Below are 19571 nucleotides of genomic sequence, written 5' to 3'. Positions count from 1 at the left end.
ACAGAGCTACTAGCACGGCTGCTAACATCTGGTGCTGAATGAACAAGAAATAAGAACTGATGTCTGGGGTTTTTACCAAACCACAAACTGCAGATTTTCACAGTAGGAGTGAAGGTAAAAAAAAAAAAAGGTTTAAAAGTATGTACAATAAATGCAGGTATGAGTAAAAGAACACATGGTACAGAGCAAAGCTGCAGCTCCTCCAACCCAGATGGGACTGTTTCGGTCATTTGCTAACCAGAGAGGGCAGCAGCACTGCGGTGCCAACAGTCCCATAGGCCTGCCAAGCTGCTGATGCAGGCTTAATAAAAACCCGAAAAATTATGAGTGTATCACTGAGTGACACACCGCTGCCCACTTAGCAGATGCCCTGCAGCACTTGAGGCTGTACTGCCTTGATCAAGAACACCTTTTTGTGGAAGAAGACAGTGTGACTTTACAGTCGCCTCATTGTTATGCTACATGACTTTATTCCTTGTTCTTAAACTGGCTTCATCAGACTTTATTATCCTGTTAGACTTGTTTCAGTCTAAATATGTCTCAGACATGTTTTCCATTTCAATGTCAGAGATTTCTTGTGAGACATTTTCCCCCATGAGACAAGGTATCAAAAAAGTTGTGAAAGAAAAAACGGGGCAAGAAAACATCTTTAATCCACTGTAGACTTACACTACTTTAAGTATTTGGATTCAATAAATATTAATCTCCATCTGTCACATATAAGATCCCACAGAAACCTCAGAGACTATATTGTAAGTTTAGGTCACACATGTTTGTGGATATTTTAAATGCATTTTGTTGTTCTCCAATTGTATAGTATTAAGCAATTATGGAGGGAGGAATGCAGAAAAGAGAGTGCAGAGATGATCTGTTATGTGATCCTGAGGTTGCTGTGGCAACTGCTCCCAGCAGTCAGCTCGAAGAAGGTGCATCAAAAGCGTCACCAGCAAACATCAGCAGTAGAAATACTAAACACAGATCAGAACCTGAGCTTGTCTAGGATGCTACAACAGCATCCTACTGCAAGGCTTCACTAATAAAGAGAGTAGACACAAGCTGTGAGTCAAATGTACTGTAGAGGTCATGTCTAATTTAAGGGACAGTTCAAACTGTATTAATGCTTGTTAAACAGAATTTTGTCCTCACAACATTTAAAGCCACTTATTCCATGTTTACTCCCCTATGTTCTGTATCATCACTTAGACCAAACTGCATAATGATACATGTGTTTGATAATGATGCAGATGAATAGAAAAATCAAGAGGCAAGTGAGGGTATCTGATTAAGACGACCAAGGAGGCAGACGTGTGGGAACGGAGGATGAAATAAATCCATACGGTCAGGACAGGATAAAAAATAGCCACTCGATAATATATCTCGGTGGTGTTAAAGAATATTCTGGCGGGTGGTGCATGATTTATGGTCCCCTGGGTGACTGTGTCTGCTGCAGTCGTGTTGCATGTCCAATGTTTAATAGAGAAATGACCACCCAGTGCAAGTCCAAAGTTTGATCAGGGAGATATAGCTGTTAGTCAGAGATTATTAGAGTGAAGTCATATGTGAAGAGAATTAAATTTAAATTATATTATCTCAGATAATGGATTTATGTCCAAAAGGAAAAACAGACTTTTATGTTGATGTAATTCTTGTGTTAACAGTAAGTAGAAGGCAATGGTTAAAGAGTAAATATGTCCATTAACTCAATGAATGTACTTCAGTACAATTTCAAAGTACTTGTACTTTACTTGAGTATTTTCATGTTCTACTTTGCACTTCTACTCCACTACATTTATTTGACAGCTGTAGTGTCATTTTTTAGATGAAGGCGCTTTTACATTCAACACATACTGTATGATAAGTTTATGAAGTTTGATGCAATCATAGATTGAACTATCCAAATAAAGTGGCTAAAATTAGCTCCACCTTGGCCCACTACATGTACAACATTATTTCTGCAACATTATTATAATCCTACATGTCATAGGACATACATAGTCATTATTGTCATGCAATAAATCATCACGAGCATTATTATATTATTTTACTATATTATTTTATAATATTTACTAAGTGTAGTCTTACATTGATGAATGATGACATGTGGTATGTAGTATGTAGTGTGTGGGTTGTGCAGTGTGGCTGTGGATTATGTTTGTGGGTTGATGTACAGTATGCGTGCTGCTTATGTTGTTGATTTTGTCCATTGTTCCTTGGAATGCTGAGATAAGCTACTGTAATGTGCCCTTTTAAAATTGTCCCTTGGGGACAAATAAAGTGCTTTGAATTGAATTGAATTACTGGTAGAAGGTAATAACACAATTGCTCTTCTTCAAGTGCAAAATGTCCTTCTTTTATTGTTCATATATTAATGCTTATTCATTGTTGATTGTCAAACCAAAAGCCTCACTGTTTTAGCTGTTTTTGGGGCGTTGCCAACAAAACCTCAACACTATTTTTGTTACCTTTAGAAAAGCGTGTGTGTTTTTATGTGTGCGTGGGGGGGTCCTCCATCCTGACAGGCCAGTGTTAAATGGCTTAAATGTTTTATCAATTGAAATGACGAAAGCTGCGTCACACCATCACTTCCTCAGGTAGGAGTGGATAACCTTGACAAATCCCGTTTTTTCCTCTCAGCATCCCACCTTCTCGTGCACAGATGCTACGATATGTGCGGAAGTCTCAAACAAAAAGTGAGTGGCAGGTGATCATTTGTCATTGTTGATCATGAGCAGCACTTTGTGCGTCACGGTGCGCCCGGGACTCTCCACCCTGCATGTTAAATTGTAGCCAGAGCAGCAGCATGTGATCCTCCGTCCTCCAGTAGTCCTGCGAGCGTCAGTCAGTACCATACCGACACACAGCTGCTGCCCGGCGGATGTATTCATGCATCTCTACACATTTCCTGCGTTCATCATAAACCCTGGATATTGTTGATCTCTACTAGAGACTCACGGTGAGAAAGCTTTTTTTTTTCCTAACATCCCCTCACTGTGCAGCTTTCTTCTTCTTAGGTGTTTATCACCTGGCTTTAAAAACAAAACAAAAAAAGAAAGTTCACAGACAGCTGGAAAATAGTTTTAATCGCTTTGTTTTATGGCTACAACGCAGCTTCGTGTGAAGTCCGTGTGCAATTTGCATCGTCACTGAAATATGCTCTAGTTTACACAGAGCAGAGGTCAGAGAATAATCGTCTTTGACCTTGATTGTGCATGTTTACAAAGTCGTCGCCTCACTCGTGATGGGTAGGAAGATCAGAGATGAAAACACTGGGCTATCGGCATCAGCACCAGATGGGTCACCTGGTGTTAACAATGAGTGATCTGTGTTGTTGCTTAGTGAGGGCATCCACGAGGTTTACGCGACCTGCAGTCGCTCTGTTCAAATCAATGTCTTTAGATTTACACTGGTCCCGGTCATTTGTTTCTTAGCGTTCTGAGATCTAATGGGCCGGCTAAAGTATTAAATAAGTTGGTTGTTAAAGGCTTCAGAGATTTAGTTTACCACTAACTGTGGGTCAGACTTGTAAAAGAGGCTGGTAAATCAAGGCAAACAAGTGTTTGACATTTAAACAGGACTGATTAGGCTACTGAAGCTGATAACTGCAGAATCTGCGGTTTACATTCCATTATTTATATTGTTTTAGAGGAAGTAGAGGAAATCTCATTACTATCTATTTAAATAGAACTTGTCTGACAGTGAAAACAGTAGTGTGTTCACAGTTAGTGGTCAGTCAGTTACTTGGTGGGAAGTTACCAGTATGATTTCTTAAAGGTGCTGTAGGTAGGATTGGGAAGATCCAGGATTTAGCCAAAAAATGTGAACATCAACAACTTCTCAGTCCCTCCCCCCCACCTTTCTGCTAAAGCCCAAAACGTTCTCCTAAGCCCCTCCCCCCACAAGGAAGAATGAATGTGTGTGCATGAGCAGTGATTGACACGCAGTTAGACACGCCCTGATTGGAGCATCTGAACAGGCAGCGGTGGATTTTTAGCAAATCGCACTACAGGCTGTAGGTGGTGCCAGTGGAGCCAGATTATTTTTTTTTTTAATTACATGCTTGATGTAGTTCTACTCGAACATAGGGTCAGTTTCAGCAAATATGACAGAAAGTTAGTTTTATAAGTCTTACCTACTGCACCTTTAACAGGGATTTATTTACAAAAACAAGCTTGGGTGGCAATAATCAAGTTACACAGGCCCTAAAGGGACATGGGGAATTTTATTTATTTATTGGCACGCAGGAGAAACTTTCTTGTGAGCAGGATCTCAAGTATCTCGTGCTCACAGGAAACCAATCAAGGGCTAGCAAAATGATGTTAACGAGGTACTGCTAACATTACGTGGCTAAAGTTATTTCCCATTCACAGCTTGAAATCGGTTAACAGTTAGCTTATCATCTTTAAGTTTGTTGATGACACTATCAGGGACATTTGTTGCGTTTTCAGGAAGATGACTACCTCCTCCTCGCATGCCATTCTGACCAGTACTCAGATTGGTTTCTCGTGATTTTTTTTCTTCTGGTGCGCACAAAAAACTTTCTTGTGCGCACCAGAAGAAAAAAGATCCCCCATGTCCCATGGCTCCATATTATTCCGTATTCCATTGCTGCTTTTCTTTGTCATATATGTGACAGGATATCTTTGGGTTTTGACCTGTTGGTTGGACAAAACAATGTGAAGACATCAACTTTGGCTTTAGGCTTATTTGTGACAGATATTGCTTTATTTTTTTTTCTGACGTTTTATATATGAATCAAATATATAATCTGCAGATTAATCAACAATGAAAATAAATGTTAGTTTCACTCCAGTTTGGTACATCCAGTTAACCTGACTCCGCCAGATGGATTGCTTCGCATTTGCTCGGCATGTCCATCTGGGAACTTTCCGTTGGAGAACTTTTGGGAAGGGGCGGAAATACTGGTTAGCTGATTGGATGAACCATCTGTCTATCACCTATGTTGGTGATAGACGGGGCCAAATCAACCAATCAGATCCACGAAGCGTATGAAAATACAACCACAAGCCCGCCCGTGCTGCTGCAGGCAAAGCATAGCTCGTTAGCTCAGCAAGCAAGCAACATGTCGGTAAAGGAGATTTGGCGTTTGTGTAACGAGAATTTAGGAATAAAAGGCACCATTTCAGGTTCCCGGACCGCTGTCTGAAAATACTGGTTAGCTGATTGGATAAACCATCTGTCAATCACCACCTAACCCACCTCAAAACCAACGCTGATTGGCCCGGTCGTTTGGCTAACGGCTCCAAATTTTCTCTATCCCAAGATGCCAGACTGATCTGCGAGTGGAAAACTGGAGCTTGCGAGATCAGGACGGTCTCACGAGGCTAGTATCCAGTATCATGTCTAAGAACATGGAGTCACAAGACAGCTGCATGACAAACCGCTGTCCTGTACATTAAGGCAGACATTATTTCCTAAATAAAACAACATCATTGTTATACAGAAAATGACTCTATATTGCACCATCTGGTGTCGATGTAAGTCCAAGTCGCTTAGTAGAAGTGGTGTACAGTATGTGGTGTTAAAGAAATACCCTGAATATGTGCATGCTTTACCTTGTTATGAAGAAAGTTACGCAGAATCTCTGAATAGGCAACAAAAATCAGGCAGATATTCGTGCAGGTTATATAATCATAGGTAGGCCTAATACAATTTTTCAGTTTTTATCTCAGTACTGAAAATGTAGATTTTCGAAAGACAAAACCATGATCGACACAGGAGAGAGAAAACATTGCAAGCACACCCAAAGACTCTTAGCATCAGTGTTTTTTTTTTCCAGCAGGATTATTCATTGGGTGTTTTCATTTCTCAGCGTTGGCTGGATGATGCAGCCGCTGATTGATATTACGTGTCTTGTATACTGTAGGATGGGATTGAATGACAAGACAGAAAGGCAGCACTGGGGGCTTTACAGTTAATGCACGCAGGATTATGAACACTTGTGAAATGGCCGTGGATTATTGCATCACAGGCTCATCTTGACATGCACAGAGGAGGAAATCTGCTGTGGGATGAAAAATACAGAAACAAGGAAAGCAGGTTTCTGGCATGTTTCACTGACAGGAGCTATGAGACTGCGTGGAGTTTGCTGGTAGTTACAGTTACGTTTGTTTAGGCTGATGTAAGCAGTGATTGTGACGATGAAGACTCGTGCGTATCATTGCTGTTGCATCACACTCAGCATCTGCAGCATCTTCATTCAGCCCCAGTTCTCTACTGGCTCCCTTTGTCATACATTTTCTTTCTGCTTTGACAGGACTTTGGTGATTTGATCAGCCACTCCCAACACAGAAAATAAAAAATTGTGAGATAGTCTCTATTCATAGTCTGTTGTTTGTTTTATCTATCTTTTCCTCTGCATGTGAAACAGTGTTCAAATAACTCAAGCTTTGCAGTTTTGCATGTCAGTGGACGGCAGATTTTTATAGTAGAGAAACGACCCACTCAATAAGTAATGAGCCTGCACAGGGGGCTTGTGATGTGGATCAAGAGAACACATGACGGCACTTCATCCAAAGCATCATGTTCACTTCCTCCATTACGTTTAGGTCGAACCAACCACTCTCTGAAAGAGGGGTGAGGCGGGATGTTGCAGCAAGGCTTCAGAGGATTAGGGGATTTACAGAGGGAAAAAGCTTCACTAAAGTTAAGCTTTGCAGAACAATTTGCAGGATTGAGAATTTTTTTGGATTCAAAAACATTGCATGAGCGACAAAGATCTGTGGTCTGTTTAATTCCCTGCTGAGTTTTTGTTAAAATAATCGGGTTAAGTTAACACACAGGTGTGATGAATGGTCTCCTGTCTTTATGTTGACATCCTTCATGACTCTGGAGAGTCATAACTATGTCTTACAATCCATGTGTCTAATTACAAGCCTAACCACGCGCTAAATGGAGGAATAATTGTGTCAGCAACTGTGTGAAGTGTTATTTAAGGATCACAGCCAGGAAAAGGAAGCTTAGAATTACTGTACATTAAATAAGCCTTGACAAGGGCACAAACCTGACATTCATTTATTTAAAATGGAGACTATTTATGGGATTTTTGTCCAATAATAGAAAATTATTACGTTTAAATTTTTGATGATGTCCTTGAAACACAATTTTCTATTTGACCTTTCTGTTTTTTTCTACTGCAGGACTGAGGCCCAGACCTGAAATCTAGCTGTCACTCCTCAGCATCTCTCCTATAGCTACATCCATCCCACCTCTTCTCCACTTTCCGCCTGTATCACCTCATTCTGTTCCCATCAGACTCTGTCTCGCTCTCTCTTTCTCTCTCCACCCCCACCCCCTTCCCCACCCTCAGCCTCCCTGATGCCTAAGAACAGCAAGGTGACGCAGCGTGAGCAGAGCAATGAGCACGTCACAGAGTCGGTGGCTGACCTGCTCGCACACGAGGAGCCGCTGGACTACAAGAGCAGCTCCCTGAACGTCATAGGGGCCACCGGGAAAAAGGTCCCGCAGATAGAGGTGCCCGAAGACGATGGACGCCCCGCCTGGAACAGCAAACTGCAGTACATATTGGCCCAGGTGGGCTTCTCTGTAGGCCTGGGGAACGTGTGGCGCTTCCCTTACCTGTGCCAGAAAAATGGAGGAGGTGAGTCACTTGCATTAGTCCAACCTGCAGTGTTGCACAAGGCACAGTCAACCAAGTGAATGATCACATTTATTGTCAAAGTAGACATTTACTACAGTTCCTTTTCATTTTTTTAAAAGGTTTTTAAACTCAGTAACTTTATTTTGGCTTAAAAGCCGACAGTGGAAGGATGTTACCATGACTCTTTCTGATAGTGACAATATAGTCTTGCATTGCCAGACCTATCTCCACAGCGCTGTAGAGTAAGGTCTGGCTACACCACACATACGTCTTGGGCGGCGCTAAGCTCCGGACGCAGCAACAGTGGCTCTTCCTTTCAGGACAGAAATGCCAATAGAGCAGCTGTATTGTGCTGGAAAAAGCCAGGTCTAAATATAGCTGCACAATTGATTACTACTGTCGACAGGGCAGATCAGGCCCCACTGATACTCTGGTAAAAAATGTAATAGTGATGAGGATTTATTCTTGTGCTTGTAATCGGAGGCGTACACTGTGGAAACCTGAGTTTAGGTAGGAAAACACTGTGTCATCATGGATTGATAGACATGTTACTGCTCACATTGATCCAAGTCTTTTATGTTGTTGTGTTTGCTGCATTACTGCCTTTGTCTGAATAACTGCATATACAGTATAGGCAGGATTTATTGCTTATAGATACAGTAGCATCCCAGACAATTATGTGACCTGACGAACGGCCATTTTTCACTCCGTAAGTGTCTGTCTGGCAGCCAATTACAGAAAAGTCTGTGTAGTTTCTGTGGAAATATTGCTGTGTGGGCTTCTCTCAGTTATGTTATTTCTTTCCTCGTCATGTCTTTCATGACATCCTCTATCGTTTTCCCCTTCGTTGACACATTTTTATGCTGGTGATAGGATGGATTTGGAAATCCTGGCAAAGGCTCCAACTCCTCACTACATTTTATTTTTACTTTTACACTCTTTTGAGCCCCCTCTCTTCTCTTTCTGCCGCATTACTCCACCCACTATCAAATGTGTGTGCCACTGTATGTAATTCCTTCTTTTGATGTATTATTAGTAGTATGTGTTTCCCTACTATAAGTCTCAGATAATGACTCACCCTTTACAAAGCAAAGTTGCATCCTGATTATGTCTCTATGGATTAAGCTGCAAAGTGCCAAATTTAGACTTCCATCAAAATGAAAATGAAATTCAAAGAATATTCATCAGTAAAGTCAAGGACCTTAAGTTTGAGAGGAGCTGGGTGTTGGGTTAGGTACATACATCTCACTGAATCACATTTTGCAAGTTAAACTGTTGCAAAGTTGTTGAACTTCTGTACAAATGTTTCTGCTTTTATGTTTATACTCACATTGTTAAAGGAACAAACCAGTATATTTGCACTTTTTTTTTTTAAAGCCTGTGTAATGTGGCCCAGTCCTTATAATACAACATACCACTCTTTCAAAAAGGTGCTGATTCATTTCTGTGGTCATTTACATGCAGAGGACCAAAAGTATTAGAAACTTTCGGTCCTCTGCATGTAAATGAGGTAGACAATATTAAAAACTGGATGCAGTCTAATACAAGCCGCACCACAGCCTCAAAACATCTGATTTACTAAATAAATAAAAAAAATAAACAAGGAAAGTTCTCTTGTCAGCAAAAGCTGAACATCTGCAGCAATATGGTAATGTCAATTTGACTTTATTTCAAGTCAAAGATTAAATTGTAAATAGTCCACTCTTCTTAGTCTCTTTTATTAGTGAATTAGTTTCCTTTATTATTCTTTAGGAAAATACTTGTGCCAATTGTCAGACAAATTCAATGACAAAAGATAAAATTAAAGACACTGTTGTTTTTCTACATCTATTAATCTGTCTGAGATATATGTCTCCATTTTTGTAACTGTACAAATTGACACACTTGCCTTGAAATGCTTCATAGAATGTGCAGTTTAAGCCCTGTTCCCTGTTTTTCAGGTGCCTATTTGGTTCCCTACTTCATCCTCCTCCTCCTCATCGGCATCCCACTCTTCTTCTTGGAGCTGGCTGTGGGTCAGAAGATCCGACGTGGGAGCATCGGGGTCTGGAACTACGTCTGTCCCAGTCTGGGTGGGATAGGAATGTCCAGCCTGATGGTAAGTGGGGGGGAAGCACATATTTTTATTTTCAGCATCATCTATCAGCTCTATAGCTGTAAGCCTAAAACATAGACTTGACAACAATTTCTTTAGTGCACTGTAAAGGCTTTATGTCGCCTCGGAAAAGCAGTTTGACAGCAGCGAAGTAGAGAGAAACGGTGTGGTTCCTCTGATTAGAATCAGGGAGGTTGTAAAAGGGGAACAGCTGCCAAAGCCTGTAGTTAAAACAGAAGAACATCTGCTATACTGTATGGGCACAAGTATAAGGATTAAAAAACATGATCATACTATGCCTTTTGTCTTGATGAGCAAACCATCTATCTATCTATCTATCTATCTATCTATCTCTATCTATCTATCTATCTATCTATCTATCTATCTAAGAGACAAATAATAATTTGATCCCCAACTAATTCAAATGAAGTATGTTGTTTTGTGTGCCTTGCATGTTTATAGCATGTAACAACCATGAAACTGCTATGGCAATAAGCAGGATAAAGTTACAGGAACATCTGGACTCACCACAACAGCCTTCACACTGCCTCAGGCTCTCGTCGGTTTATAGGAGGTATTGACATGCTTGAAAGGGAAAGGTAGCCTTTCTTTAGAGTTGCACGACTGGCGCAGAAGTAGCTATAAATATCTCGTAGAAGATCAGTGTTGAATAGAGAGCGCTTTAATTATTTATGCTTTCCTCAGCCTTATTTAGCTTGTGAATGTCCTGGCTGGCAAGACTGCTCAGAAGACTGACAGCAACATGGGACATGCACAAAGCATGCTGCCTCATTTGCATGTTTTTCTCACGCTGTACAGATCTTATTATACAATTTAGTGGAGGTATGAAATGTGACAGCTTATATTGATCATTTCTGTTACTGTAATGTATTGGTAACAATCTATCTATCTATCTATCCATCCATCCATCCAGGTGTGTGGCTTTGTGGGTCTCTACTATAATGTGATCATCGGCTGGAGCATCTTCTATTTCTTCCAGTCCTTCCAGTATCCTCTTCCATGGAGCGAGTGTCCAATCAGAAGGAATGGGACACTTGCCAGTGAGTGACATTAAATACTAAACAGACAAGGGAAGGTATATGTGTACCACATATTAAACACAGAGGTGATGTACTGTAAGGTGGTTTGCATAAAGCAAATGAATGTGTTTGAACAACATTAAAAAACACAATAAAGAGAAAAATAGAGTTTGACATTGATTAAAATGAAATTAAAAATAACAAATAGCAAAACATTCTACAGCCCTGCTAGTGGCTCTGAGGCTGTACTTAGACACAGCAATGCTTTGAGCTAAATGCCAATCTCAGAATGCTAACATGCTCACAAAGACAATGCTAACATATGCTAATTAGCACTAAACACAAAGTGCAGCTGCAGTTGATGGGAATTAATCATTAGTTTTGTAAGAAATATTTTACTAAAAAAACAAAATGTCAACCTTATGGCACAAAACGAAAAGTCAGGGGGTCACCATAGTCAGTAGGATTCATCAAAATTCAAAATTGAATGGCAATTCATCCAATGCTTGTTGAGATATTTCGTTATATATTCAGACCAAATGACATTTCCATCCATAGAGCCATGCTGCTCGCATAGCTAGAAATCATAGACAAGAAAGATAATGTCAGAAACAAGTTGCCACAGATTTAGTAAAGGAAATACAAGTGCAGCAGAGGAATCAATCAATCAAAGGTAAAGAAAAACATGAGAGTTTTTACTGTAATTTAGATTTGAAAGTGGCTAGAGTTGGCGCACATTTTAGCACAAGCTAAATGCAGACATGTTACAAGCTTTAGGATTACATTTGCAGCCTCAGCATGTTGACACACCTAGTAAGCATCAGATCAGACAGATTGCGTTAACTTCCTTACAATTTTCTGTCACAACTTCACGGGCATAATCCAGATTAAAACACTATGGAGTTCATTTGATTAGAGGCAGCCAAGAAACACTCAGCATGACGTATGACTCACTAAGGCTGAGGCTGCTGACAGGAAGATGGGGAGCAGAGATTCAGACTGAAGAACAGCAGCCGAGTGTAAAACATTTTGCTGTCTGTGTGCTTCTCATACGTTCTGTATCCTGTGGGACAGACAAAGCATCATGATGGAACCTTAATTTAGCAGAGGCCATCTTGATTTCATCAGATTTAGATTGTCATACATCTATAAAGAGCTTTCCCCACACCTGTATGTGTTTATGTGTCTGTTTGTGAATCCGCATGAATCTGCACCATCCTGTAATATTATGTGGAGAATCCCAACACTGCTGACTCTAAACTCACACAGAGTAGCCTATATATATATATATATATATATATATATATATACATGAGAATACTGTGTGAACTGTAAAAAAATAAAAAATCAGTTGTTGTGAATTGGAGGTTCATGCTTTGCATACTAAGCACACAGATGACCTTGTTTAGCTCCCTTTACGTGTGAGAGGTGTAAACCAGCCGAGAATTGAGATATTGACCCTGTACAAACACTCATTATTTTTCTCCTTCTGCACTCTCTGCGACATCCAAACCTCCCTACTGCATCTTCACACCCATTTCTCTTTCATTATCACCTAAACTAAAGCTCCATCTCCTTCTGTCTACACAATACAGTTGTGGAGCCGGAGTGTGACAAAAGCTCAGCCACGACCTACTTCTGGTACCGTCAGACACTGAACATCACCAGCACCATCGCAGAGAGCGGCGGCCTTAACATAAAAATGACCCTGTCTCTGCTGGTGGCCTGGATCATCGTCTGCCTCGCCGTCATCAGAGGGATTGCGTCCTCTGGGAAGGTAGTAGATTGCTTGATGAAAGAAAAATATAAAGAAGACCACCGGTTTCTCTTTCCTGAATGTATGTTTTCCCTTTTCCACTTTCACAGGTGATGTACTTCAGCTCCCTTTTTCCATATGTGGTGCTGTTCTGTTTCCTGGTCAGAGGTTTAATGCTGAAGGGATCAGTGGATGGCATTGCTCACATGTTCACTCCCAAGGTGAGACTTTCTTCCTCCCAGTATTTTTTATCAGTTATGTTGGAAAATGCGCAAAAGTCTGACTTTCTCTCTCCATCTCACAGTTGGAGAAGATGCTGGAGCCCCAAGTGTGGAGGGAGGCAGCCACCCAGGTCTTCTTTGCCCTGGGTCTGGGGTTTGGAGGAGTCATAGCCTTCTCTAGTTACAATAAGATCGATAATAACTGCCATTTTGATGCCGTGCTCGTCTCTCTCATCAACTTTCTCACTTCCATTCTGGCCACGCTGGTGGTGTTTGCCGTGCTGGGCTTCAAGGCCAACATCATGAATGAAAAGTGTGTCGTAGAGTAAGTTCATACCTGCAGACACTATTTACTTAAAAATATATGTTGCTGATTTAAATCCAGCTCTGTGTCATGGCAGTGTGGGCAGTGTGTTTAGCTTCCTTCTGTGGTGCTAGTCCACGTAGCTCCCTGCTCATCCAGATGACGTGAAAGACGGCATGAAACATCGGGTGGATCTCGGCAGACCTCCACTGCTCCACTTCTTCGTGCACTGGTGCCACGGAGGGTAGCCAAACACTGTTCATCGAAAAACACTGCCCACACAAAGATGACACCGAGCTGGATTATAAATCGGCAAAGTATCCCTTTCAGCACCATTCTGTATGCAAACAATTTTTAAGACAAAAAAAATTAAAAATCGCTTGACCGTCTCAGCCATTTGTTTGTTAACAATTGTTGCGTAGATAAACCAAAAATGTTCACTACATACAGAAAATAAAAAAACATCATGAGAGTACAGAAATTAGGTTAATGAAAATGTATGAAATTGTCTTTAAAATAGTCATACTCAAGTAAAAACAGACTACATATACTGTAGGCTACTGTACATACACTCTCAATATATGCACATAAAACCACCTTTGTGTGGCCGGGTTGGTCAGTGGGCAGCGTAGGCGCACATATACTTGGAGGTCTATACCTCGATGCAGAGGTCCAGGGTTCGAATCCGACCTGTGACGATTTTCTGCATGTCTTCCCCCTCTTTCCCCCTCTTTCCCCTTTCTCATCTAGCTGTCCTGTCAAATAAAGGCAGAAAAGCCCAAAAATGTATCTTTAAAAAAACACCTTTGTAAGTAGCGTAACTTATTATTCATACAGTATTTATTCCACTACCTGTATACAGTACATAACAATCTAAACTTTAAATAGATATAATGGCATCCAGCTCTTGCCTGTATATAATATATACATGTTTAAGTTTGCTTAATATATTTGTTTAGGTGTATGTCTGTATCTGTATCATCCTGTAAATGTGTTCTCTGCACTGTTGAGAGGGACTCAGAACCAGACTTAAATTCCTACGATATGTCAACATACTTGACCAATAAAGTTGATTGTGATTCTTTTATCTCTGTAGGAATGCAGAGAAGATCCTGGGATACCTCAACTCTGACGTCCTGAGCCACGATCTCATCCCTCCACATGTAAACTTCTCCCATCTCACCACATCAGACTACGCTGAAATGTACGGGGTCATCAAGGCGGTTAAAGAGGGCGGCTTCGCCCAGCTGGGTCTGGAGCCTTGTCTCCTGGAGGACGAGCTTAACAAGGTGAGTCTTTAGCAACAGTCCAGATAAAGCCAAATCCATAGCACGTTCTGTATTCGACTCTTTTCACACCTCAGTCAGTCTGTTACTTGATTTCAGTCCTCTTACCGTCTCTCTGCAGTCTGTCCAGGGCACTGGCCTGGCCTTCATCGCCTTCACAGAAGCCATGACCCATTTCCCAGGGTCTCCGTTCTGGTCTGTCATGTTCTTCTTCATGCTCATCAACCTCGGTCTGGGCAGCATGATCGGCACTATGACCGGCATCACCACACCTGTCCTCGACGCATACAAGGTCCAGAAGGAGCTTTTCACAGGTAACCCCCCACTGACAGGACACTTTATGCTAATATATAGTATATAGTAGTTGAAACCCCTTACTCATCACCGTATTAGGCTTTGTATTATTGCTCAGAGTGTACGGAATGCAAAACACACATAAATAAAACAGCTTACTGCCTATAAAACCCTTTATTTTCCATATTCTCATCTATTAGACTAAAATCTAATATTTTCCTCTCAAGGAGCACTCTTTTTTTTGTTCTCTGGGTTTGTTTCAGTGTGTTGCTGCATTGTGGCCTTCTTCTGTGGCCTGTTGTTCGTTCAACGCTCAGGGAATTACTTTGTCACCATGTTTGATGATTACTCTGCCGGACTGCCTCTCACAGTAGTGGTCATCCTGGAGAATCTGTCCGTCGCTTGGATTTACGGCACAAAAAGGTACAACTGTAGGATTTATGTGCATGTCTGCAATTCATCACGCTCAAATTTGAAATATAGAAATAAAACTGGAGCAAAGGAAATTTAAATAAGCGTAAAACTGTACAAAGAGATATGATCATTACTGTTTTTGTTGTTCTTTCCTCCATCAGGTTCATGCAGGATCTGGAGGACATGTTGGGTTTCCGACCATGTATAATCTATTTCTACTTGTGGAAGTACGTCTCCCCTCTGTGTCTCATTGTGCTCATCTCAGCCACTGTGATAGAGATGGCCATCAGCCCACCAGGATACAATGCCTGGGTTGAAGAGCTGGTCAGTCACTCTGTGTGTGTGTGTGTGTGTGTGTGTGTGTGTGTGTGTGTGTGTGTGTGTGTGTGTGTGTGTGTGTGTGTGTGTGTGTGTGTGTGTGTGTGTGTGTGTGTGTGTGTGTGTGTGTGTGTGTGTGTGCGTGCGTGCGTGCGTGCGTGCGTGCGTGCGTGCGTGCGTGCGTGTATGTGTTATAAATGACACGGCAATCCATCCAATAGTTGTTAAGATATTTCAGCCTAAACCAAAGTGGTGGGCTGACCGTCCACCAGATTGACATTGTCACCCCTAGAGTAAGGTGACCAGATTTCTGAAATCACAACCTGGGACATTTCCAGTTACTGTTACTAGGTAACTGTTGTGAAAAAGACAAGCACAAACCGATTGAAACATCAACAGGTAGGCTCTTGCCCAGTCTTTCTTGCCACGGAAAATATGATTTCCCTTTGCAGTCTGTTTATTTTTTTTAACACATACTTAGAAACAAGGACATTTCTGGGGACAAGCCACCAAAAACAGGGACTGTGCCCTGAAAACGGGGACATCGGGTCACCCTACCCTAGAGCCATGCAGCTAGCATGGCAAAAAGCATTTTCAATTACACAACAAAACAACATGCTTATCTCTATTACAATTTGTAAATAAAGGCAAATATGTTTAACTCTTATGCTCCTCTTCATTTAGAGAAAACATTTTTCTTTGGATTGTACATAATCACTAAACCCTCTGTTCGTGTCTGCAGGCTCAGGAACGCTTCCAGAGCTATCCCCCATGGGCACTGGCCATGTGCTTCGCTCTCATTATCGTGGCCATGCTTCCTCTCCCTGTTGTCTTTATCGCCCGTCGCTTAAACCTGATGTCAGACGGCTCCAACAAGCTGTCTGTCTCCTACCGTAAAACCATGATGAAGGACATGTCCAACCTGGAGGAGCAGGACGAGGCCAGGTTCATCCTCGGCGCCAAGCCTGGCGAGGCGCCTTCATCAGCACCAGCACATAAGGCCTACCTGACTCCAGGAGGGACCAAGACCCTGGATGCCAACTCCCTGTCTCCAAACAGCTGCTATGGTACGAGCTACCAGAACGCTGCCATCAGCCCCACCACACCGACTACACCGACCACGCCCGCCACGCCAGACTCTGACTCTTGACTGCTGTCCAAACACACCTCTGACACCCAGTAGCACAGTTTACCTTCCAGCCATAAAGTCTCCACCGAGGGTCACTGCAGCGTCGAGAATCCCCACCACTGCCCGACTAACACCAAAAACTGTATGTAGCCGCCCAATTTATCTGAACACACGCTTTCCAAAATAATACCAAGGAACCACCTGCAGCAGGATGGGAAAAAAAGACAAAATTCACTCTTAACACTGAAATCAGGGTGAGACTGACAGTGACACACTGTAAGTCTATATCTATTCTGTATATAACATCACAGGATTTATGTGCTTAAGATGAAGTTCTGTGAGTCTCTTTTCTTTGACTTAGTATAAGGATCCTCAGCAGACATAACCCCCCCCCTCCCACACACACAGTTTAATGTTAATGCACATCCCCATCTGCACAGAGCAGGGGATCTGAATTGAAGTGAATGTAGTGGAGTCGGTGTGGTCCTGCTGGTTGAACTGGTTTTCACTGGCACAGAGAGCCAAGACGAATGTGAGTTTATTATTTTAAGGTTTTAAGCCTGTCCTCCGTAGTGGTACTGCGTGCCATACAGTCTAAGTTTTTCTTATGCAGTGGTTTCAGTAAGTACATATACAGTACATCTACACAAGCACCTCTGTTTTTTATGTTTTAGCTAGAAAACACTTCTCATTGTGTAGATCTGTTTTCACAGAGCTCTGTGTATTGTAAACTATGCTTAAGGCTGCTCTAAAGACATCCATCTATGTTCCATTCCCTGCTGTGTTTTTCATGTAGCCAGTATTGTGTATCTGTAAACAGTGGTATGCAGTATAATAACATAGATATAGGATATTATTTATGTTCTAAAGCCACATTCTCATCATCTGTTACACACACATTATAACATGTGAAAATCACTCGTTTTAGTTTCCCCTCCTGAGTAAATTGTAGACAACAAAGCACTTGAAATGTATGTATTTATGTTTAAGTATTAAGAAAGGATATGCTGAGTTGTGTTGAAAGTGAACTACAAAGAGCTTGTTTTAAGCTCATGAGACTGAAACATAAAACATTCAAATTCTTCAGTGACAGAAAGTACAGCTTGTTGATGTGAAGTTGAAACACATGCCTATTCCTCGCTTAATGCATTTTTAATGTTCTTCCTATAATGCTACAAAAGCACAAAGAGATTTTACACAATTATTGTGCACAGTTAAATTAATAACCTTAATTGTTGACGTATAGTTTTGAAGCTTTATGCACACGTGCAATTGAAATACTTGCTGCTGTTGAATATGTCCCACACAATGAGTAAGCAATATACATTTCTATTGCAGCACAAACTATGTTCAATATGGACCAAAAACATAATGAATATGAAATCCAGCAAAGATTGAGGAATTTATGGAACAGATATCCAAGTAATGGAATATTAATCTCGCACATATGCTCAATTGCACACATGCACACTGTTTCTGTATATTTGTGGAATAATAAACCTCATTACGGATCCTTTGTGATGAAGATCTTTGACTCCATGTTAAACCAGTCTGAACGGGTAACATTAGTAAGATGGACATATATTACCTGAACCTGATTCATTTTTGTAGTGAATAGTTGTGCAAAAAGTTCAAGCACATTCAAGTTCCTGTTACATGGAAGGGGATACCTTTATTTATTTTTTTATCACAATATTCTAAGCCATGGTGTTAACAATTAAATGGACTATATTTATATTCCTGTATATTTGCAGTGTATGTAGGTGTGATGAACAACAAAGCGTTATCTTTAAAAAATGACCAGTATATTTTCATCTTGTGTGATGCTTATTCAAATTGTATATTTAAAGAGGTATATATTTTGTAGTTTGTGTAGCTAATTCTTGTTGTGGAATGTGAAAATGCTGCTTGGAGGTAAAGGTGATGTGTGATGTGCAGAGTAGTCTTTTATGGGTGGCAGCTAGTTCTCTGTTGTGTCTATGATGAGCTGTGTATTCTTCTGGCTGTGCCCACTCACCTGTACCCACTTTAGCTTTAGTGGTCTGCCTGACAGGATATCTCTCAAATTTGAAATGTTGTATGGAATATCACCATGCTATCCAATAGTTGCTAGCATGCATGTTAAGATGCTTACAAACCTTCAGCTAAAATTCTGCATTCACACACTTTGGGCAGAATGTGATGAAGAGGAACACCTCCCATTATTCTGACTGACTTGGGAGGGTTGGTTACCCCTTTGATTGCCTTGTAGTCATTTAAACAGCCTAAATTAGCTAATTTTGCAGTGTTACGTTTTTGGAGCGGTTCATTAACAAGTTAAATCAGACACAAACAAACTGCATAACTGTATAGCTCTTTTTAAAGGAGCAGTGTGTGGGATTTAGGGGGATCTATTGGCAGAAATGGAATCTAGTATTAATAATAGTGTTTTCATTAATGTATAATCACCTGAAACTAAGAATCTTTGTGTTTTTATTAGCTTAAAATGAGCCCTTCATATTTACATAGGGAGCGGGTCCTCTTCCACGGAGCCTGCCATGTTGCACCGCCGTGTTTCTACAGTACAAACAAACCAAAAACTGGTTCTAAAAAGGATCTTTCACTTTTCATTAACTGAAGCCCACCATAGGTTCTACTATACACTTGCAAAGGGAGGGGTGAGGAGAGGGGTATTCAGTTGGTTGCAATCTGACACATCACCGCTACAGTAGATGGTACTAAATCCTACACACTGGTCCTTTAAGTCCTGTTACTTTTGGATTTTAATTAAGATTTAGATGTAACTGCCAGCGTGGCTTGCAGCCATTCTGTTTGATGATAACTTTATTTTGTTTTTTGTTTTTCTGTTTTTGTTAATACTTAACCCTAACCCAAGGGGGGAGATATTGTCACTATTCCCAACATCTCAGACTTGGAATTAAAATTCGGGGGATGACATGAAGTTTATTTCCCAATCCTGTCGCTCGTTATTACAGTCTAAATGATATGACATAAACCTGGCTAAAGCACAGCTGAGCTTAACTACAGCTGAGACTGATCAGAATCTGAAACAGCTTTATTTTAAGGAATTTGACTCTGGTAATGTTTGCTCTCAAA

General features: G+C 41.0%; 1 protein-coding gene across 4 annotated transcripts; it reads left to right on the top strand.

Annotated features, from left to right (window-relative positions):
* The first annotated feature begins 2637 nt into the window (after positions 1-2637).
* LOC114554285 (sodium-dependent neutral amino acid transporter SLC6A17) lies at positions 2638-17988 on the top strand. Of its 4 annotated transcripts, none has more exons than XM_028576021.1 (12): positions 2638-2690; positions 7158-7618; positions 9559-9716; positions 10648-10774; positions 12349-12530; positions 12620-12730; positions 12814-13055; positions 14131-14323; positions 14442-14634; positions 14878-15037; positions 15190-15352; positions 16089-17988. In XM_028576021.1, exons 2-12 carry the CDS (start codon positions 7336-7338, stop codon positions 16494-16496), a joined length of 2220 nt encoding a protein of 739 aa, XP_028431822.1. In that variant the 5' UTR covers positions 2638-2690; positions 7158-7335; the 3' UTR covers positions 16497-17988. The 4 variants fall into 4 exon arrangements, with proteins under 4 accessions (XP_028431822.1, XP_028431824.1, XP_028431821.1 ...); XM_028576023.1 differs by lacking the exon at positions 2638-2690 and adding an exon at positions 2769-2953 and having other exon boundaries at positions 7328-7618; XM_028576020.1 differs by lacking the exon at positions 2638-2690 and adding an exon at positions 2769-2953.
* The last annotated feature ends 1583 nt before the right edge of the window (positions 17989-19571 follow it).

Source organism: Perca flavescens, chromosome 4, assembly GCF_004354835.1.
Source record: "Perca flavescens isolate YP-PL-M2 chromosome 4, PFLA_1.0, whole genome shotgun sequence".
NCBI lineage: Eukaryota > Metazoa > Chordata > Actinopteri > Perciformes > Percidae > Perca > Perca flavescens.
This window is presented reverse-complemented; position numbering and strand designations above follow the sequence as displayed.